The sequence below is a fragment of the Callorhinus ursinus genome, unplaced genomic scaffold (assembly GCF_003265705.2).
Source record: "Callorhinus ursinus isolate GAN/ISIS: 27379988/994484 unplaced genomic scaffold, GSC_fseal_2.0 scaffold29, whole genome shotgun sequence".
NCBI lineage: Eukaryota > Metazoa > Chordata > Mammalia > Carnivora > Otariidae > Callorhinus > Callorhinus ursinus.
Window position 1 is genome coordinate 10,950,457 of NW_027397091.1, and position 20,810 is coordinate 10,971,266.

At 41.3% G+C, this 20,810-nt stretch overlaps 1 protein-coding gene across 10 annotated transcripts in view; it reads right to left on the reverse strand.

Moving 5' to 3' along the window:
• Positions 1-20,810, reverse strand: part of SEL1L2 (SEL1L2 adaptor subunit of SYVN1 ubiquitin ligase) — a 159,449-nt gene that overhangs the window by 7,272 nt on the left and 131,367 nt on the right. For 6 of the 10 annotated variants that reach the window (XM_073878413.1, XM_073878411.1, XM_073878406.1 and 3 more), the window contains 7 exons: positions 15,495-15,572; positions 10,626-10,688; positions 9,970-10,057; positions 7,586-7,734; positions 6,280-6,445; positions 6,098-6,172; positions 1,269-1,441 (listed from right to left, as the gene is read on the reverse strand). In XM_073878413.1, coding sequence (XP_073734514.1) covers positions 1,269-1,441; positions 6,098-6,172; positions 6,280-6,445; positions 7,586-7,734; positions 9,970-10,057; positions 10,626-10,688; positions 15,495-15,572 — 792 coding nt within the window. The remainder of the gene's footprint in view (positions 1-1,268; positions 1,442-6,097; positions 6,173-6,279; positions 6,446-7,585; positions 7,735-9,969; positions 10,058-10,625; positions 10,689-15,494; positions 15,573-20,810) is intronic. The other 4 variants (XM_073878412.1, XM_073878409.1, XM_073878408.1 and 1 more) reach the window with 2 other exon arrangements.

A 20,810-nucleotide genomic window follows, 5' to 3' on the forward strand; every position in this document is an offset into this window, starting at 1 on the left:
TGGGTTCAAATTCTGACTCCACCACCGATAAGTTCTGCAAAATTGGCCATGTGGCTTAACTCACTGCACTCTTGGTTTCCTGAGGCATACATTGACTCCTTATCTCGTTGAGTGGTTGTGTGATTTAAATGGCATAGTATAGGGGTGCATGGGTGGTTCAGATGGTTGAGCGTCTGCCTTTGGCTTGGGTCATGGTCTCCAGGTCCTGGGATCAGGCCCCGTGTCGAGCTCCTAGCTCAGCAGGGAGTCTGCTTCTCCCTCTCTCTCTGCCTCTCCCCCTGCTTGTGCTCTCTCTGTCTCTCTCTCTCAAATGAATAAATAAAATCTTTAAAAATAAACAAATAAATAAATGGCATAGTATATATAACACACCAAATGCCTGGCTATTACTATCATTATTGATATTTAATACATCTTTCTCACTGTGTCAGAACTCAATGCCATCTTCTGCCTTAATCACACTTACTAAGGGATTTACCCAACATCTCCTTGTCATGTTAGCTCTCTCTCTCTCTTTTTTTTTAAGATTTATTTATTTATTTATTTATTTATTTGACAGAGAGAGACACAGTGAGAGAGGGAACACAAGCAGGGGGAGTGGGAGATGGGGAAGCAGGTCTCCCACGGAGCAGGGAGCCTGATGCAGGGCTCGATCCCAGGACCCTGGGATCATGGCCTGAGCCGAAGGCAGATGCTTAACGACTGAGCCACCCAGGCGCTCCAGCTCTCTTTCTTAATATGCCTTATCTCCTCAAGTAAAGTGTAGTCTTTGAAGGACGGAGATCTATTTTCTTAGGATACCCTAGAGTGCTCAGCACTGTGTCATGTACACAGTGGGTGATTTATAAGACATTTCTGGATTAATGTCACCTTGGTATCCAGCTCTGACCTCATTCCTACTTTCTCCTTGTTTATTGACAGCTTGAGTGTCAATGGAAATTTTAATGGAAAAAGGCCTGGAGGTGGAAGGGAGTGGGGGCAGGGCCCACTACTATTGCTGGAAAAAGCTTGAAGTTATGAATCTAATTAGCCTAGACTAGATTAATTTCAACTCGCTAGTTACGTCTTCAGGCATAAATGGAGAAAATAACTTCGTCCTCATAGGGTTCATGTTAGGGTAACTCTTACGTGTTGGCACGGGGCGGGGGGAGACTCAGCAAATGTTGTCTTTTCCTTCCTTCCTCTACACTGATGACATCAATGAAATTAAAAACATTTACAAATTTTCCCTTCCCATACAGCTGCCGTTACTAGGTTTGGATTATTACCTTTGTGATACCTAAACCATGTTCGTACATATAGGCCAGGTTGAACATGGCTTGTGCGCTGTGGTACTTGTCAGCTGCAATGCTGTAATGTGTGGCTGCTGTCTGGTAGTCTTTCTTAGTCCCGTAGCCATAGTAATGGTAATCTCCAATTTTTACTCTAGCGAATGCATTGCCTGATAGAAATTTTAGAAAGAGAAGAAAAAGAACTCTGATGATTCATGTACAGTTCCTAGTAACTCAACCTAATGGTAATATACATTAAAAAGAAAAATAAAACACTCAGAATCTTGGAATCAAGATTAGATATAACTTCTGGAATATAAAATATAACACTCATCTTTAGCTGTCTTCATTGCAGGCATAACTCCCATGATATAGTATGAATGTTCTTAAAGAATAAAAAATTGGGAATTTTACCTTTTAAATTCATTTTTTGAAGGTAGGTCAACTCTTGGGAAACTGGATCCCACCCCTCTGGTTCTCAAACTTCACCCCTGAAGCTCTACTCTCTTGCATCACCCAAGTCTCCTTCTTTCCTACATCAGTCCCATTAATCATTTAAACACACTTTGGTATCTTCTGTCAACAAAAACACATCCTCTCTTTATCCCATGGTGTGTCCTTCTAACTACTCCCCACTTCTCTGCTCACTTCACACTCAGCCTTTTCCAAAGTGTGTTCTATACTCACTGTCTCCAAAGCTTCACCTCCTACCCACATACTCTTCAACCCCCTCCAATCTGGCTTCTGCCCCTCTCCATGAAACTGCTACTTTCAAGGTGGTTGATAATCTCCATGCGGGTAAATCCACCAGTCACTTCCCTGTCCTCATCTCACTGGACCTCTATGTAGCCCTGGAGTCATTGGACCTCTATCTGCCCACGCACTTTTCTCTCTTGACACCAGTGACCTTGCATCCTCTTGATTTCCCTCCTGTCTCATAGGCCTCTCCTTTCCAAACTCTTGCCTGATTCCTCCTCTACCCATCTTGTAAATATTGGAACATCAAGGGTTTATTAGTTGACTCCTTTTTTCCCTTTCTTCTCTTCCTTCTTTTCTCTTCTCTTTCCTCTCTCTACTGCTCTCCTCTATCTCAACTCTTTTTCTAGGTGATCTTGAGTAGTTCCATGCCAATCTTGATATTCACTCTTCCTGAATTTCATCTATAGTCCTGTCTCTCCCCAAGCCCCCAACTCCTCTAATTGCCTCTTTGATTTCTCTACTTGGATCTCAAAGCATGCAGTAGAGATTCCTGACACTGTGCTACCTACCTCCTTCAAACCAAATCAAACCAAATCATCAGTTCCTTCGCAATCTCAGTGCTAGCACCATTGTTCAGGCCATAAATCTAAGGTAGTTATTCCTAGTTATTTCCCCCTCATTTCTTATTGAATCCTTCAGCAGGTCCTACCTCTAAAACACACCTGTTTGTTGCTGTCTCCTGCACCACCTAGGTCAAGCCTCGAGTACTACAATAGCCTCCAAACTGTTCTTTTATCTCCACTTTTCAATATCTTCTTGATACAACAGCCAGGATGAGTTTTTAAAAAGTTTTATTTATTTATTTTTAGAGAGGGAGGAGAAAGAGAGTGCTTGTGTAGGGGCGTGCATGCACGAGTCCGGGGGAGGAGCAGAGGGAGAGAGAGAAACTCCAACAGACTCCCCTCTGAGCGCAGAGCACCATGCAGACCAGAGATTAAAACCTAAGCTGAAATCAAGAGTTTGTCGTTCAACTGACTGAGCTGCCCAGGCGCCCCCCAGGATGATTTTTTTTTTTTTAATGTAAAGTCAAATCCTGTTATTCCCCTGTTAGCCCCAAAGTGATTCACTTTGCACTTGGAATAATACCCAGACTCCCTACCTGACCTCCCAGTCATGCTTCATCTGCCTTCCGCCTCCCTGACTAGGCTCATCACATGTCACTTTCTTGATATGTTCTAGCTTTCTTAATATTCCATAATACTCCTTCAACACACCAAGCTCATTCTTGCCTCAGGACCTCTGCATTGAGATTCTTCATAACCCTTTGCCTGTCATGTTTGGACTTCCTCTGACTCTTCATGTTTGGTTTCTCATTATTCAGGTCTCACTGCAAATGTCACTCCCCTCCTAGAGGCCTTCTCTGACTGCCTTGTCTAAAGTGTCCTCTCACCCCCACCCCAGGAGTTACCTATCTCACCTCCATGTTTTCTTTCCTTCACAGCACATATCGCTAATTATTTGTTTACTTTCTCTCTCTCTCTCTCTCATGAATTTATTTTTTCTCTCTCTTAGGAGGACAAGAACTTTGAAGTTCTTGATCACTGATACTGTCCCAGACCTAGAATGGTACTTGACAAATATTTATGGAATGAATGGACAGATATGGTAGGAAACTTTTTAGAAAATCCTTTTCCCAAATGTTAAATAATTTAGGATCTTACTTTCCAACAAAATTGGATATATTCAGGAGTAGAAAAAAGTTCACGTGACTTTTTAAGATATGAGACTTCAATCTTTCAAAGGCCACTTAGGGATGACCTCTAAGGGTCCTTTTGGGGTCCATGTTTCCATTCACTAGGAAAATGTTCATTGAAAAGATGAGGGAATGCTAATCTAGGACATCCGTCTCAGGTGTGGCCAACCGCTCTAGCATGGTCTAGACTTACTTGGAAAAGGAGGAAGTGCCCTGTGTAGTATGGTCTGAGGTATATAATTAAGGGCTATAGGACTCCTTCCATCCAAAATTTTCCCCATATTTGACCAATGCAATGCCTAAAATCCTTTGGAACTGATTCCTCTGGGTACTAAAGTTCTTTTAATCTTCTAGAATCCTCTATTAAAATGTAATACCATGAGCCATTGTTAGCTCTTTCTGAGTAGAAGTATCATCATAAAATTTGTAAGCTTCTAAAGACATTGGTTAACAGGGTTTGCTTCCCAGATGCTTCAAAAGGTACAGGCAGGGCGCCTGTGTGGCTCAGTCGTTAAGCGTCTGCCTTCGGCTCAGGTCATGATCCCAGGGTCCTGGGATCGAGCCCCGCATTGGGCTCCCTGCTCGGCGGGAAGCCTGCTTCTCTCCCTCTCCCACTCCCCCTGCTTGTGCCCCCTCTCTCGTTGTGTCTCTGTCGAAAAAATAAATAAAATCTTAAAAAAAAAAAAGGTACAGGCAGCTGGGGGCAAGTCTTTATAGCACTGCTACCCAAGGGAGGGGCCTGGACAGACCTTGAGAGGCAAAAGGCCCTTAGAGCCTTAAGGAGAAACCCACTGCATTTCTAATTTTGCCCAAAGCTGCCCTCCATTGACCTAAAGATTCTTTCTGGGCCATAACCACAAAGGACAGGACTTCTGGTGCATGTAAGCGGTCAGCAGGACCTCTGAAGTCCCTGAGCTGGAAGGCCGTGAATGAGCAGGTTTTCCAGAGGAGTCAGTTCCACCGTAATTAAGGGGCTGACTGGGGACATATGGTAACCCTGACAGGCTCTCAGGGGGTCACTTGACAGTGGGAAGGATTCCCCCCTTGAATTTCACGTCACAGCATGGTGACTGAGTCCTGATGGGTCAGCACTCTCTTCACACACAGCCACCGCTGAAAGAAGCACCACCAGGGCTGATTAGAAACGTTCATTATTACGTTTCCTAACCTCAAGTGAGGCACTCAGCAGCCTCATCTCCAAGGACATTCATGCCTGACCTCTCTTGTGACACATAATTATTTTTAGCAGCTTGACTTTTTTTTTTATATTGGTGAATTCTGTTTTAATATTAATGTCCCCGCTTTCAACGTCTCCTTTCCTTGGTGCAATTTCCACACATTTCCTGGCTTGGAATAAGCCTGTATTTGCTGCAATTGAGCTGATTTGCCAGGGCTGAGAGATTGGTGTTGTTTCCCTATGCCAAACAAGGTCTTTATTGCATTTTAGAAAACACACACTTTTCTTCTGTAGGGAATTTCTTGCTAAAATCGCATGGATGGCTTGCTGCTTCGTCACCGGCTCAGCTGGATCTGCGAAGGCGCCCCTGTGACTTTTCCCCTCGGCTTCATATTAGTGTCAGCTGAGAATTATTTTTTATCCCATTCACTTTGTGTGGAAAGAGATGATTCAACCTTACCATGAGACACTTTTAAGAAACTTAATCGTAAATAAAAATTGCTCTTTTACTGCATGAGGGTTCCTCACATATCCAAATCCTGATCGTGAGAGCTTTGCAGCATCTCTTTGCTTTTACTAATGCCACCTGCCAATGCTTTCCCACCAGTGCTACTGTATATTCTTCATCACATGTGAACCCTGTAAGCTGGGCACAGGGAGAGGATCTTGATATTTGACTCTGGGTTTTGTTCTGTTTTGTTTTCTGGTGCTAACATGTTAATAGTTATAATAAAGATCTGAAGTTTGTAGTAATCATCAATGTGGTATTTTAAAAGAGCAATCAAGTGAGTCGTAGATCCATGAATAATTTTGCCTATAAATTCATTGAGACATAGGTCACTTCTCTGATAAGTTCAGAAGAAAACTCAGCAAATGAGTGACTGAAGTCAGAACAAGACAACTGGTTTCCTGAGTAAAACTGATGTTTCAAACAACGGCTCTGGTGCCATGGAGACCGAGACATAGAAAAATTCCTATGGTTTACCAAACCAGGGACCTTGAAAATAACAAAGAAAAGAAATTCCTGGAAATGACTCCTCACCAAAGATTGACCCTAAGATTGGTACAGTTCGAAAGACCACCTAATTGATAACCTACAGCTTTCTGCTTATATGCCCAAGAACCCAGCTGGAGCAAATCGATGACTAATAGTGGGCAGGGACCAGGTGTATGCTCATTTTTATCTAGGTTCTGTACCTTGAATGGCAGCTCGATTCCATAGGAGAAGTGCCATTGGATACATCTTCTCTTTTTCAAGAATTTTAGCCTTTTCTAAAAAAAGGAGACATTTCATTAGGAAGGCTTAAAATACCCATGTAGTAAAGTCATTTATGCATATGTATGATTGGGGAATTGCAGAGAATTTTAACTTATCTTACTAGATTCCAAAATGAATGCTGAATTGCTTTGAGCTACTTCATACCCCATTTCCGCAAGTAGTGCATACTGAACAAGAGAAGAATCTATATCACCATCTTTATAGGCAAAGTATGCTGTCAGGAATTTCTCAGCCCAGTGGCCTAGTTCACAGACACCTTTATAAAGCTGTACATGGAAAAAGAAATCAAGCAGACTAGTTAGCCGATATACTTCATCCCAGGCAAATGATAAATGAAGTCAATCTTCAGCTTCTGCTGGCTGGTCAGGCAAGGATTTGGGGTCTAAAACATGGCTTCTGAAAATTATTTAGGGGGAAGAGATAATACCTTTCATAGGCACAAAGATTACAAGTATATATTTTTTGGTCTTGAGCTGAAACTTCCTGAGGCTTATTTTAAATTTATGTAATAAACTCTCCTGACTTAGAGGCTATTTCGCAGGACAAGAATGTATCGACTTCTATTTTTTAAAAAAAGGATTTTCTGGGTACTGCTGCTCTGCCAGGGTGAATTGTAAGGCCACAGCTGATGTGGGAAGGAGAGAATGAAGGGAAGACAGTGCCTGAGGGTGTAGGTGACATAACCGCGAGGGAGGTGTGCAGAGCTCTGTGGGGACAAGCGTCAACTTAGCTGAATAGCCCTTATGTAACCAAAAGAGGTTAGCCATACATAATTCATCAGGAAGTTGGCAAAGGAGCAAATCTAAAGATAGATTATTAGCTGGCAGCTTTTGAAATGAGTTTCAGAGGGGCCAGATTGCAACATGGAGGTATTTATATTGGTGCAGCGGAAGTGTTTAATAAATCAATGAAGGGCATTAAGGTCCTAAAAGCTTTCCTTTGAAAAGTACATCACTGGCTCGGGCTGAAAGGATCACTTTCTTAGTTGTCATCCAAATCATCAAGAACCTAAGGGCCTTGCTTTCTGGGAAGAAGTGGGCTACATTTTCTGGGCTCAACCAAGCCTTTCATTTCCCAAGTCACAACTCCCAATCCCACTGAGAAGTGCCAAAATGCCCTGGCCATTTGACTGAAGGCTGAGACCGAGCCCCTTAACTGAATTCTGAGGTGAGCTCTGAACCTGATGAAAAGCCAAAAGCAAGAGAGGAGGGATCATTTCTCTTCTTCCCTTTCCCAGCCCAAGTTATGTTTACATCACAGCTTTTCCGCCCTGGCAAGTGTCCGTGTTCACACTCTCAACTGGGAGAGGTAATACCTATAAAATCAAAGGCACCAACAACTTAAGGACAGTATCACCTCCTCTCTGTGATAAATGAAGAACGCTTTAGAAACATCCCATTATTTACCTCCACAGCAGTTCTGCACGATCTTAACACTCCCCTTCCTGTCGCGTACATCTTGGCCAGGTAATAAATGGCGAGGGGTTGCCCACTCTGAGATGCCAAGTAAAAGTATTTGAAGGCAAGTTTATAATCCTTCCATACTCCAGAGCCAGCTGAAAATTAAAATTATTTTGAGCCACCCCTTATTCGTTTTATTTTTTATGTTATAATCTATGGGTATAATGGTCACAGTGATGCTTACTGTTTTACACTTGATCTTAGCCAAAAGTAGGATGAGAAAAACCAACCAAAAATCAAGCTGCTATAGATCCACTATTTGGAGGGGAAAGAAGTTAAGTTTGATTATAAGGAAAACTATGGGAATTTATGTTCTTGACCCATTCAGAAACCTGAAGAAGAAAGACTCTTCAGTCTCATGAAAATATCTCCTTAATATGGCACACCTAAGGTTAATAAAAAGGAGACCAAGAGGTGGTCTCTGAGGACCAGGGACAACATCAGGACGTGGCTCACCATTCTTGCCCTTCCATACCAGAAGACCAGTAGAGCTCCTCCCAGCCGTAATTACAGAGTTTGGAGCAGGCGAACTCCAGCTCCCAGAGGCCCAGCTCAGACTCAACTCATGCTTGTAGTAGCAAGGAGAGGCATTTAGGGCTAGGGTGGAAAATCAGCTCACTCTCAGCAGCTTGTCCTGGCTCTCTCGTTACCCCTTTGTGAGTTGGGCACCTCTAGGCACTTCATTTGTAAAAGGAGAGGCTTTCACTAGATGGTCCTTAACCTGTCTTCCAGTTCTCAACATTTCATAAGCTTTAGAAGCAGTGCCACTAAGAGCAAAGTCTCTGGAGGCAAATCACTTGGGTTTGAATCCCAGTTCCACTAACTGTGTGATCTTGGGCAAGTTGTTGGACCTTGATGTGCCTCAGTTTGCTCATCTATAAACTGTAGGATACCCCTACACGTGTTGAGAGGACTAAATGAGTAAATACACATAAAGACTTAATAAACATTACTATTACTCTGATTCTAGAGGCTTGAGGAATCTGATAGACCCTGGGCCTGCCGATGATGCAATCTGCTGCTGCCCTAGCTCCACGTCTGAAAGGAAGGACTTCGGATACTCAGGTGTGTTCAGATCTCTTGGTATTCATCTTGGGCACTCCCTCTCTCAATCCCCACAGAGCATTACAAACTTTCACGGCTTTCTGAGACCTCCTACCCCAATCACTCTACCTTTGCTCTCAGAAGACAACTTGGTACCTCCTGGCTCCTTGAGGAAATTCTTACATTGTCTTTTCTCACTTGCCTCTCTCTTCCTCCCTCCACATTTACATCTGCACCATCCTTTCCTCCAACTCTCCAGTCTTTGAGAGTGAGAAATCCCTCCTCTTTATCAAGACTAAGGAGGGCTCCACTTAGCTGAGTGCAATCAGATCCTAATACCACCCAACTTTTTCTAGAACTTCTTCACCAATTATCTCATCACTCCCAAGACACATTAACCATCTCCATTGGCTGGCTCTGTTTTTGACAAAGATTATACCCAGGTCTCTCATAATCTTAAAAAGAACTCCCTCTTGGTTCTTGGTCCCCCTCATGCCACTGTTCCATCTCTCTTCTTCCATTTAAAGGCACACAACTTCCAAGAATATTTTTACTCATCTACTTTCTCACCTTCTATTCATACCTCAATCCATCCTATGTGGCTTCTACCCCAACCAGTCCAGTGACCACACAAACATTCTCTATATTGACAAGTCTCATGGATTCTCTGCCCTTTCTTATTTGTTTGTTTTTGTTTTTGTTTTGAAGAAGCAGGCTTCTCATTGCATTTCCCAGGGGTGATCATTCATTTATTCTTTCTTGAAGTTATATCCTGTGGCTTCCTTAAGATTACTTTTCCCTCTTATGCCTCTGACCATGCCTTTTAAGTCTTTTTGTGACTACTCTTTCTCTGCCCATCTTTTCAGTACAACACTGAGGACTACCAGATTTCTGACCATGGCCCACTGTTCCTCTCATGCTCTCCCTCTTTATTTTTGAGTGTCTCAGCTACTTTTAACTAACTCCTGTATGTTGATGCCTCCCAAATCTTTCTCTTCAAGTCTGACTTTTCTTGTGAGTTTCATAACTGCTTTTGGGTATGCCCATTGGATAATCACAAGGCACCTTAAACTCAACCTTTTCAAAAGTGAGCTTCCTGACTGTACCTCCTTGCTTCCTCCCTCAACTGGTGTCCTCTTCTTAAGTCTTCAAATTCCTCCTTCAATTGCTGCCTCAATATTCTATCTAAACCAATCACTCCAACAATTTGATCTTTGTTAAAAAAGGAGTAGACTTAATAATGCATTTGTCATTCTTGGTATAGCAGCCATATTTGTAGCACTTACAGTAGTACATGAAGCCTAATTGAAACTGTGCATTGGGCCATCCTTTCTCTGCAGCTTTCTGAAAGTATTTAAGTGCTTCAGCATAATTCTGCAAGATAATTACACTCTATTACTCAAAGGTGTATTTATAACTCCATGGTAACAATTGCCTTCCACTTAAAAAAAAAAGAGTATAGATAGTGCTTTATGTGATTTAGGCTAATTAAAATAGTATCAGAAGTATCATATACTTTATTTCATTATTATATTGGATTCTATTTGGAAATAATTATCTCATATTCACTGTAAATTATGTCTTTTCCTACACTGACAGTAGGTTTTGTTAAATATTGGGGGAAGATCACTCAAAAGGCAGAGGTTACACTAAGAAGATAAATTTCTCTATCAGAAAAAATCCTCGGAGGTTGTATGATTAATAAGGTTACTTAGAATCTATAACTCTAAGATATAATTAGGGTTGTTATTCTTGTCACAGATCTGTTCTGTGTCTCTTTGGCAAATATTCCACTAGATTGTTATATTTTCTATTGTCAAATATGATAGTTTGGCAAACCAGATATTAAAGACTAATTCATTTTAATTAGTCAACGATCATGAATTTTACCCTATAAATTGCGAGAAATGTGTTGAAAAGATAAAGAAATTTTTTAACTTACCACAGGAACTCCTTTCCCATAAAAGTAAAGAAGACCAAGCCCATGAAGACCAATTGCATTGCCCTGGAACAGTTTTAAAAATCCAAGTAAAGTCCCAGAAGAATTCATGATGAGGAAAATTATGACAAAATCATTCTAAATATTTAAAATGTACCCAATAGGGGATTAAATCAAGGCAAGTTAATCAGGCAGTTGGTAAATTACTCTGTCTCTCTCTAGTTTCTCCTTTCCTACCTTCACAACCCCCTTTGACTAGAAAAGAGGGAAATGAAGGTCAAATCTTTTCTCCATTCTTTCACTCAGCATTTATTTAGTGCTTGCTTTGTGTGTAGCTCCATAATAGGTGTTAGACTGAGGTAGGAGGTGAAAGTTAAAAGTTGAATGAACGATGATCCCTGCCTCAGAGAGTTCACTGGCTAGTGGGCTCTGATCAACTAGGTAGCGCCTCTTAAAATAGCCAAGTCAAATGGGTAAGTCCTATAGTAGAATCAGATTCAGGAATGTTGTGGACACCTAGTTGTATATTGTTGTGGACATCAACAGCCTAGATAAGCCTAGGGACTGAGGGGATTGAGTTGTCAAAGGTGGTTGACATTTGAGCTTGGTCTTGAAGGTTGTGTAGGAGCTTTCCAGAAGGAAGTCTATCCAGACACTTGTTACCTGCTTTGGTCAAAGGAGGTTGATGTAAATGGCGAATTAACATTTTAGAGATTCTGTGAATTTCAATCTAACCATTATGGATGATAAAGCACTGTTGGTATATGTTTCTTTATTCAAATATGTTTCTTTATTCAAATTTGACTGCTTATAACATCATCAATGTCTTCTTTTCCGCTTGATGCTAAATTAATTACCATTTCTTTTTCTAATTAGTATTCTAAACAGTCTAGGGAAGGGAGTTTTTAGCATGTTTTAGCATTCAATGCATGTTCAAATATATTGATATTCAGCATATCAATCCAGGATGAAGAGTGAACCTTAAAAGTGACTTCCCCAACCAGGAAACTCACTTTTCTTTTTGTCTCCCATCATGTATTTCACTCTTTCGTGACTGAGTGAGGAGGCACATTTGGCCCACCTGTCATTTAGCCGATCTGTAAGTTTGTTTTACAGGTTTATAGTATTTCCTCAGGAACTCAAGTTTTGATTGAAAGCTCTCCAGATTTCTTCTTACCTCCTAAATGGAGTTATTGTGGATGCAGCCAGAGTACCTCTCAGTGATACAAGAATAGCACATAACTAGAGAAGGCATAGTTGAAAAACAATTTCAAAACTCCAAAGTTTGAGCTTACGCATACCAAAGGGCCAGCTATTATAACAATTCTTAAGGATGGTCCAGCTGTATTTAAAACAGGTGGAATACAGCTGCTCTCTTCTTCCCGCTTGTTTCCATGACTACATCTACCTGTGGTCCTAGGACTCTTGGGATGGTCTGGTAGTAAGGCCTGCTGTGATGGATGTGGTAAAGTCTGGTGAGTCTGTCTTCCAACTGTCCTCATTTTAGGTCTTGAGAAAAATGGAAGGGAAGGGAAATAAGAAGAGGGAAGGAGGAAGGGAGAAAATAGGGTACAGGTTCTAACTTTTGACTCACCAACTGCTTAAAGACCAGGGGACTCATTTATAATTTTCAGGTCAGGAGTAGCCAATTCAGATATACCTCCAGGAGCCATTCAGGTACCATAAGAAGTACATTAATCCAGGCGATAGAGTGACAGAGATTGAGACAAAAGAGAGGGTTCCTGCCCCGTCTCAAGGCAGCAGCAACCCCTCCGCTCTCTGCTCCAGACCACTGTTGTCACATAGAATGGCAGCCTCAGCTGGTCAGCTCTTCCCATTTTCCAAGAAAAGCTGGATGTCCAGACTTTTATATGACATTTCCTAATCTTTGTTACTTCAGTATAGTTGACACACAGTGTTACATTAGTTTCAGGTGTATAGGTCTATACGTTATGCTATGCTCACTGCAAGCGTAGCTACTATCTGTCACCATGTGAGATTTCCTACTCTTTGAAACACTTTCTGGGCCAAACAGAACATACGTATAGGCAATCCCCCCATATATAACTTCCACTTCAGGGCTCAGAGCTCTTGCTTAGGTTAACTGACATGAACTTAGAGAGCAGATGGTCATTATTTGTCAAACATTTAATGAGCCTCTACTAGGTAGTAAGACCACCATCCTCCTCTAGTTGAGGAGACATGGTCTTCAGACAGTATGAGAGAAGGCACAAGGTAGAAGCAGTAAAGTTCCAGCAGTACAGAGAGTGAATGTAGGGCAAGTGCAGAAGAGGGGAAAATTGTATGAACCAAGGTGGGTAGAGATGGCTTTGTGGAAGGAGAGAGGATTGAGTTCTCCTCTGGGGGTTGGGTAGGATTCAGAATGGGGGATTTTGGGAAGGGAAGCAAAATGACAAAAGTGTGAAGATGAGGATGGGCCTGATGTGTTCAGAGGTGTGAAAGAGAAAAGCAGAAGGGCACTCCTGGGTGGCTCAGTTGGTTAGGTGTCTGCCTTTGGCTCAGGTCATGATCCCAGAGTCCTGGGATTGAGTTCCACATTAGGCTCCTTGCTCAGCAGGGAGCCTGCTTCTCCTTCTGCCTCTTCCTGCTGCTCCCTCTGCTTGTGCTCTCTCTCTCTCTCTCTGACAAATAAATAAATAAAATCATAAAAAAAAGAGAGAAAAGCAGAAGAATATGGTCCAATATGGACCAAACAGGATAACTGCTCATGTTTCTGAGTAAATAAGATAAAAGAAATCACAAAGACTGTAGCTTTGCATTCTGGTACTGATGTGACTTAAAAACAAATTTAAAAACGTATGTATGGTTATAGACATTGGGGAGGGTATGTGCTATGGTGAGCGCTGTGAATTGTGTAAGACTGTTGAATCACAGACCTGTACCTCTGAAACAAATAATACATTATATGTTAAAAAAAAAAAAGAAGAAGATAGTAGGAAGGGAAAAATGAAGGGGGGGGGGGAATCGGAGGGGGAGATGAGCCATGAGAGACTATGGACTCTGAGAAACAGGCTGAGGGTTCTAGAGGGGAGGGGCATCGGGGGATGGGTTAGCCTGGTGATGGGTATTAAGGAGGGCACGTATTGAATGGAGCACCGGGTGTTATGCACAAACAATGAATCATGGAACACTACATCAAAACTAATGATGTAATGTATGGTGATTAACATAACATAATAAAACTTAAAAAAACGTGTGTGTGTGTACTTTTTTTTTTTTAAGTAGTGAAAGAAAAGTGTGGATATGCAGAGTGGAAGACAGAAACCCTTTACTTTGGTAGTGACCCCAAGTGAGAAATCTAATAAACCATCCAGGTGATGATAAAGGAATATATATGGTCATGTCCACCTGATGCCATTCAGAATAATTAACCTAAATATAATTTCAGATTTTCTCTGTAAAGAAAGGTAGCTCAGTTTTAGAACACAAGTAGCTCAGATCCCTGCTGGTTACACAGCCCTGAATAGCTTGGGAGCTGGGTTAATTTACACATCCAGCCTCCTGGCATTATTCCTTTGGGATGACAAATCAGTGTTATTTGCCAGATTACAAGAGATCTTCCTGTTACATTACCCCACCTTCTTTTCAGTTGGCTTTCCCTTGTCATCCTAATCTAATGGTACTCCAGATAACCAGCCTGCTGAGCAAAAATTTCTTATAAATTACGAGGGAGAGGAGCTGAGTACCAGCCTTCTCAGTAATTTACACCACAATAGCAGCAGCTCCGAGGTGCTAGTCATTTATAAATAGGCTCCTAAAGCAATGTGTGGGCTTTTAAAAACTGAGAGCAGTTGAAAATATTCCCCAATTTGAGCACATCTTTACCCCCAGTGTTGCAGTATGGGGTTGTAAGACAACACAATGCTTCCTACTGTGCAGGGTTAGAAAGTTTATCAGGGCCATTCCCCAACATTAGGCTGATGAGTGTGGCAATGAGGATGTTCTTAATGCACCGAAGGGATTCAGAGTAGTCTACTAAGTTTTATCAGACAGATGCCAGCTCACTGAGCCCAGGAATCAAGACAAAAATTTTCATGGCAGGAGCTATATTATTCCATTTTTATATTCCCTCACAGGTCCAATCAGTTCTGGCTTGGATATGCTTTGAGGTTCACGCCACCTCACAAGATAATAGCTGACACACTGTGTCTACTGTAAGCCAGGAATTATTGCTTTAAGGACTTTGCAATACCAGGCCCATAAATATTAACCTATTAAATCCTGGCAACAACATTATGAGGCAAACTTACATTCCCATTTGACAGATGGGGAAATCGAGGCACAAAGAGGCTATGTAACTTGCCCATGGCCACACAGGCAGTGTGCTGCAGGGCTGGCATTTAAACCACGGATTCTGCCTCCAGAGCCATGCTCTAAACCATCTTGTCCCGGTCCCCTGTCTGATGGTCTTCTGCTTGGGCCAGGGGAGTTTCTGGCCTTTGGGGGCGATCGAACTGGAAAACACTGGGCACTTCTTATTTGTCTTTGTCCTGAACTTACTGCAGATGTTGTTTGAGTTTTCCCTTCCTCTGTCCTTGTCCCTTTTATTTCCCGTTTCCTGAGCTAGATGGCCTCACCTACTGCACGGGGGAGGGGAAGCTGAGATTTGTCTGGCCCCCTGCTAGCGCAGCATATGTCGCTGCCATTTTTCATTTACTAAGAAGACAAGTGATGTTTCCCCCTATCCCAACGCCCTATTTCATTGCCAGTGATATTCTTCTTCTCCAGGACACAGAACTCCCAGGCTCATTAGCTGGGCATGGGGCTTTGGAATCAACTTTTTGGCATCAGTCTGCATGTAATAAAAGCCAAATGTTTTTCTGGACTTATACGAATGGGCTGAAGACATACCTTACTGGCTGCCATGGAAAAGTATTTGAAGGCAGTAGCATTATTTTGTGGTGCTGCCACATTCCCCTCTAAATACATCTAAAAAAAACAAACAAACAAAGAGGACGTAAAAAACTAAGGAATTTGTGGGTGATTAAAATATGTTTTAGAGCTACATAGAAATGATGGTTGCACAATATTGTGAATGTAGTAAATGCCACTGAATGATACACTTTAAGATGGTGAATTTTATGTTATTTGAATTTCATCTCAATTTTCATAAAAGGAAAAACTAAGGAAATAATCTATTACATACATTCTGGGGTGACCTTGCTGGAGGGCAAAGAAATGGACGCTGTTTGTGTTTTCTCACATTTTTTTCTTTTTCTTTATTATTTTATAACACCCAGTGCTCCACACAGAATGTGCCCTCCTTAATACCCAACACCAGCTAACCCATTCCCCCACCCCCTCACCTCTAGAACCCTTAGTTTGTTTTTCAGAGTCCATCAGCTCTCACAGTTTGTCTCCCCCTCCGAATTCCCCCCTTCATTCTTCCCCTCCTGCTATCTTCTTCTTTTTTTTTTAACATATATTGCATTATTTGTTTCAGAGATACAGATCTGTGATTCAACACTCTTGCACAATTCACAGCGCTCACCATAGCACATACCCTCCCCAAAGTCTATCACCCAGCCACCCCATCCCTCCCACCCCACCCCCACTCGTTTGTTTCCTGAGATTAAGAATTCCTCATATCAGTGAGGTCATATGATACATGTCTTTCTCTGATTGACTTATTTCACTCAGCAAACCCCCTCCAGTTCCATCCACGTCATTGCAAATGGCAAAATCTCATTCCTTTTGATGGCTGCATAATAAGCCATTATACATATATACCACATCATCTTTATCCATTCATCTGTCAATGGATATTTGGCTCTTTCACAGTTTGGCTATGGTGGACATTGCTGCTATAAGCATCGGGGTGCACGTACCCCTTCGGATACCTACATTTATATCTTTAGGGTAAATACCCAGTAGTGCAGTTGCTGGTTCGTATGGTAGCTCTATTTTCAACTGTTTGAGGAACCTCCATACTGTTTTCCAGAGGGGATGCACCAGCTTGCATTCCCACCAACAGTGAAGGAGGGTCACCCTTTCTCCACATCCCTGCCAACATCTGTCTTTTCCTGACTTGTTAATTTTAGCCATTCTGACAGGTGTGAGGTGGTATCTCATTGAGGTTTTGATTTGGATTTCCCTGATGCTGAGCGATGTTGAGCACTTTTTCATGTGTCTGTTGGCCATTTGGATGTCTTCTTTGGAAAAATGTCTGTTCATATCTTCTGCCCATTTCTTGATTGGATCATTTCTTCTTGGGGTGTTGAGTTTGATAAGTTCTTTATAGATTTTGGATACTAGCCTGTTATCTGATATGTCATTTGCAAATATCTTCTCCCATTCTGTCGGTTGTCTTTTGGTTTTGTTGACTATTTTTTTGCTGTGCAAAAGCTTTTTATCTTGATGAGATCCCAATAGTTCATTATTGCCTTTGCTTCCCTTGCCTTTGGCGATGTTCCAAGGAAGAAGTTGCTGTGGCTGAGGTCAAAGAGGTTGCTGCCTGTGTTCTCCTTTAGGATTTGGATGGACTCCTGTCTCACGTTTAGGTCTTTCACCCATTTGGAGTCTATTTTTGTGTGTAGTGTAAGGAAATGGTCCAGTTTCATTCTGCATGTGGCTGTGCAATTTGCCCAACACCGTTTGTTGAAGAGATTGTCTTTTTTCCATTGGACGTTCTTTCCTGCTTTGTCAAAGATGTGTTGACCATAGACTTGAGGGTCCATTTCTGGGCTCTTTATTCTGTTCCATTGATCTATGTCACTGTTTTTGTGCCAGTACCATACTGTCTTGATGATGACAGCTTTGTAATAGAGCTTGAAGTCCGGAATTGTGATGCTGCCAGCTTTGCTTTTCTTTTTCAACATTACTCTGGCTATTCGGGGTCTTTTCTGGTTCCATGCAAAATTTAGAATTATTTGTTCCATTTCTTTGAAAAAGGTGGATGGTATTTTGATGGGGATTGCACTGAATGTGTAGAATGCTCTAGGTAGCATTGACATCTTCACAATATTTGTTCTTCCAATCCATGAGCATGGAACCTTTTTCCAATTCTTTGTGTCTTCTTCAATTTCTTTCCTGAGTATTTTATAGTTTTCTGAGTACAGATGCTTTTCCTCTTTGGTTAGATTTATTCCTAGGGATCTTACAGTTTTGGGTGCAACTGTAAATGGGATCGACTCCTTGATTTGTCTCTCTTCTGTCTTGTTATTGGTGTATAGGAATGCCACTGATTTCTGTGCACTGATTTTATATCCTGCCACTTTACTGAATTCCTGTATGAGTTCTACTCATTTTGGGGTGGACTCTTTTGGGTTTTCTACATAAAGTATCATATCATCTGCAAAAAGTGAGAGTTTGATTCTTCTTTGCTGATTTGGATGCCTTTGATTTTTTTTTGTTGTCTGATTGCTGTGGCGAGGACTTCTAATATTATGTTGAATAGCAGTGGTGATAGTGGACATCCCAGCCGCATTCCTGACCTCGGGGGGAAAGCTCCCAGTTTTCTACAAACCTAGAATAAGTTTGTAGCTAATATCATTAGCTGTAGGTTTTTCATACATGGCTTTTATGATATTGAGGTATGTACCCTCTATCCCTATACTCTGAAGAGTTTTGAACAAGAAAGGATGCTGTACTTTGTCAAATGCTTTTTCTGCATCTATTGAGAGGATCATATGATTCTTCTTCTTTCTTTTGTTAATGTATTGTATCACGTTGATTGATATGTGGATGTTGAACCAACCTTACAGCCCAGGGATAAATCCCACTTGCTCGTGGTGAATAATCATTTTCATGTGCTGTTGGATCCTATTGGCTGGTATTTTGGTGAGAATTTTTGCATCCATGTTCATCGAGGATATTGGTCTGTAATTCTCCTTTTTAATGGGGTCTTTGTCTGGTTTGGGGATCAAGGTAATGGTGGCCTCATAAACGAGTTTGGAAGTTTTTCTTCCATTTCTATTTTTTGGAACAGTTTCAGGAGAATAGGTATTAATTCTTCTTGAAATGTTTGGTAGAATTCCCCTGGGAAGCCATCTGGCCCTGGGATCTTGTTTTTTGGGAGATTTTTGATGACTGCTTCAATTTCCTTAGTGGTTATAGGTCTGTTCAGGTTTTCTGTTTCTTCCTGGTTCAGTTTTGGTAGTTGATACATCTCTAGGAATGCAGCCATTTCTTCTAGGTTATCTAATTTGCTGGCATAGAGTTGCTCATACAATGTTCTTATAATTGTTTGTATTTCTTTGGTGTTGGTTGTGATCTCTCCTTTTTCATTCATGATTTTGTTGATTTAGGTCATTTCTCTTTTCTTTTTGATGACTCTGGCCAGGGGTTTATCAATCTTGTAAATTCTTTCAAAGAAACAGCTCCTAGTTTCGTTGATCTCTTCTACTGTTCTTTTGGTTTCTATTTCATTGATTTCTGCGCTGATCTTTATTATTTCTCTTCTCCTGCTGGGTTTAGGCTTGATTTGCTGTTTTTTCTCTAGCTCCTTTAGGTGTAGGATTAGGCTGTGTATTTGAGACCTTTCTTGTTTCTTGAGAAAGGCTTGTATTGCTATATACTTTCCTCTTAGGACTGCCTTTGCTGCATCCCAAAGATTTTGAACAGTTGTGTTTTCGTTTTTATTTGTTTCCATGAATTTTTTAAATTCTTCTTTAATTTCCTGGTTGACCCATTCATTCTTTAGTAGGATGCACTTTAGCTTCCATGTATTTGAGTTCCTTCTGACTTTCCTCTTGTGATTGAGTTCTAGTTTCAAAGCATTGTGGTTTGAACATATGCAGGGAATAATCCCAAACTTTTGGTACCGGTTGAGACCTGATTTGTGACCTAGGATGTGATCTATTCTGAAGAATGTTCCATGGGCACTAGAGAAGAATGTGTATTCCATTGCTTTGGGATGGAATGTTCTGAATATGCCTGTGAAGTCCATTTGGTCCACTGTGTCATTTAAAGTCTTTACTTCCTTGTTGATCTTTTGCTTAGATGATCTGTCCATTTCAGTCAGGGGGGTGTTAAAGTCCCCCACTATTATTGTATTGTTGTCAATGTGTTCCTTTGCTTTTGTTATTAATTGCCTTATATAATTGGCTACTCCCATGTTAGGGGTATAGATATTTACAATTGTTAGATCTTGTTGGATAGACCCTTTAAGTAGGATATAGAGTCCTTCCTCATCTCTTATTACAGTCTTTGGTTTAAAATCTAATTTGTCTGATATAAGGATTGCCACCCCAGCATTCTTTTGGTGTCCATTAGCATGGTAAATGGTTTTCCACCCCCTCACTTTCAATCTGGGGGTGTCTTTGCAACTAAAATGAGTCTCTTGCAGACAGCATATTGATGGGTTTGTTTTTTATTTTTATTTCATTTATTTATATTTTTAAATCTTTTATTTATTTATTCATGAGAGTCAGAGAGAGAGAGAGAGAGAGACAGAGACAGAGGCAGAGGGAGAAGCAGGGTGTTTGGACCCTGGGATAATGACCTGAGCCAAAGGCAGACACTCAACCATCTGAGCCACCCAGGCGCCCGGGTCTTGTTTTTTAATCCAATCTGGTAGCCTCTGTCTTTTGATTGGGGCATTTAGCCCATTTATATTCAGGGTAACTATTGAAACATATTAATATAGTGTCATCGTATTGCCTGTAAGGTGACTGTTACTGTATATTGTCTGTGTTCCTTTCTTGTCTATGCTGCTTTTAGGATCTCTCTTGCCTTAGAGGACCCCTTTCAAGATTTCTTGGACGGCTGGTTTCGTGTTTGCACGTTCCTTTAGTTTTTGTTTTTCCTGGAAGCTTTTGAGATCTCTTTCTATTTTCAATGGCAGCCGAGCTGGATATAGTATTCTTGGCTGAATATTTTTCTCATTTCGTGTTCTGAATATATCATGCCAGTCCTTTCTGGCCTGCCAGGTCTCTGTGGATAGGTCTGTTGCCAATCTAATATTTCTACCATTATAGGTTACAGATCTCTTGTCCCGAGCTGCTTTCAGGGTTTTCTCTTTATCTCTGAGACTCATAAGTTTTACTATTAGACGTCAGGATGTTGACATATTTTTATTGATTTTGAGAGGGGTTCTCTGTGCCTCCCGGATTTTGATGCCCGTTTCCTTCCCCACATTAGGGAAGTTTTCTGTTATAATTTGTTCCAATATATATTCTGCCCCCCCCCTTTCTTTTTCTTCTGGGATCCCAATTATTCTAATGTTGT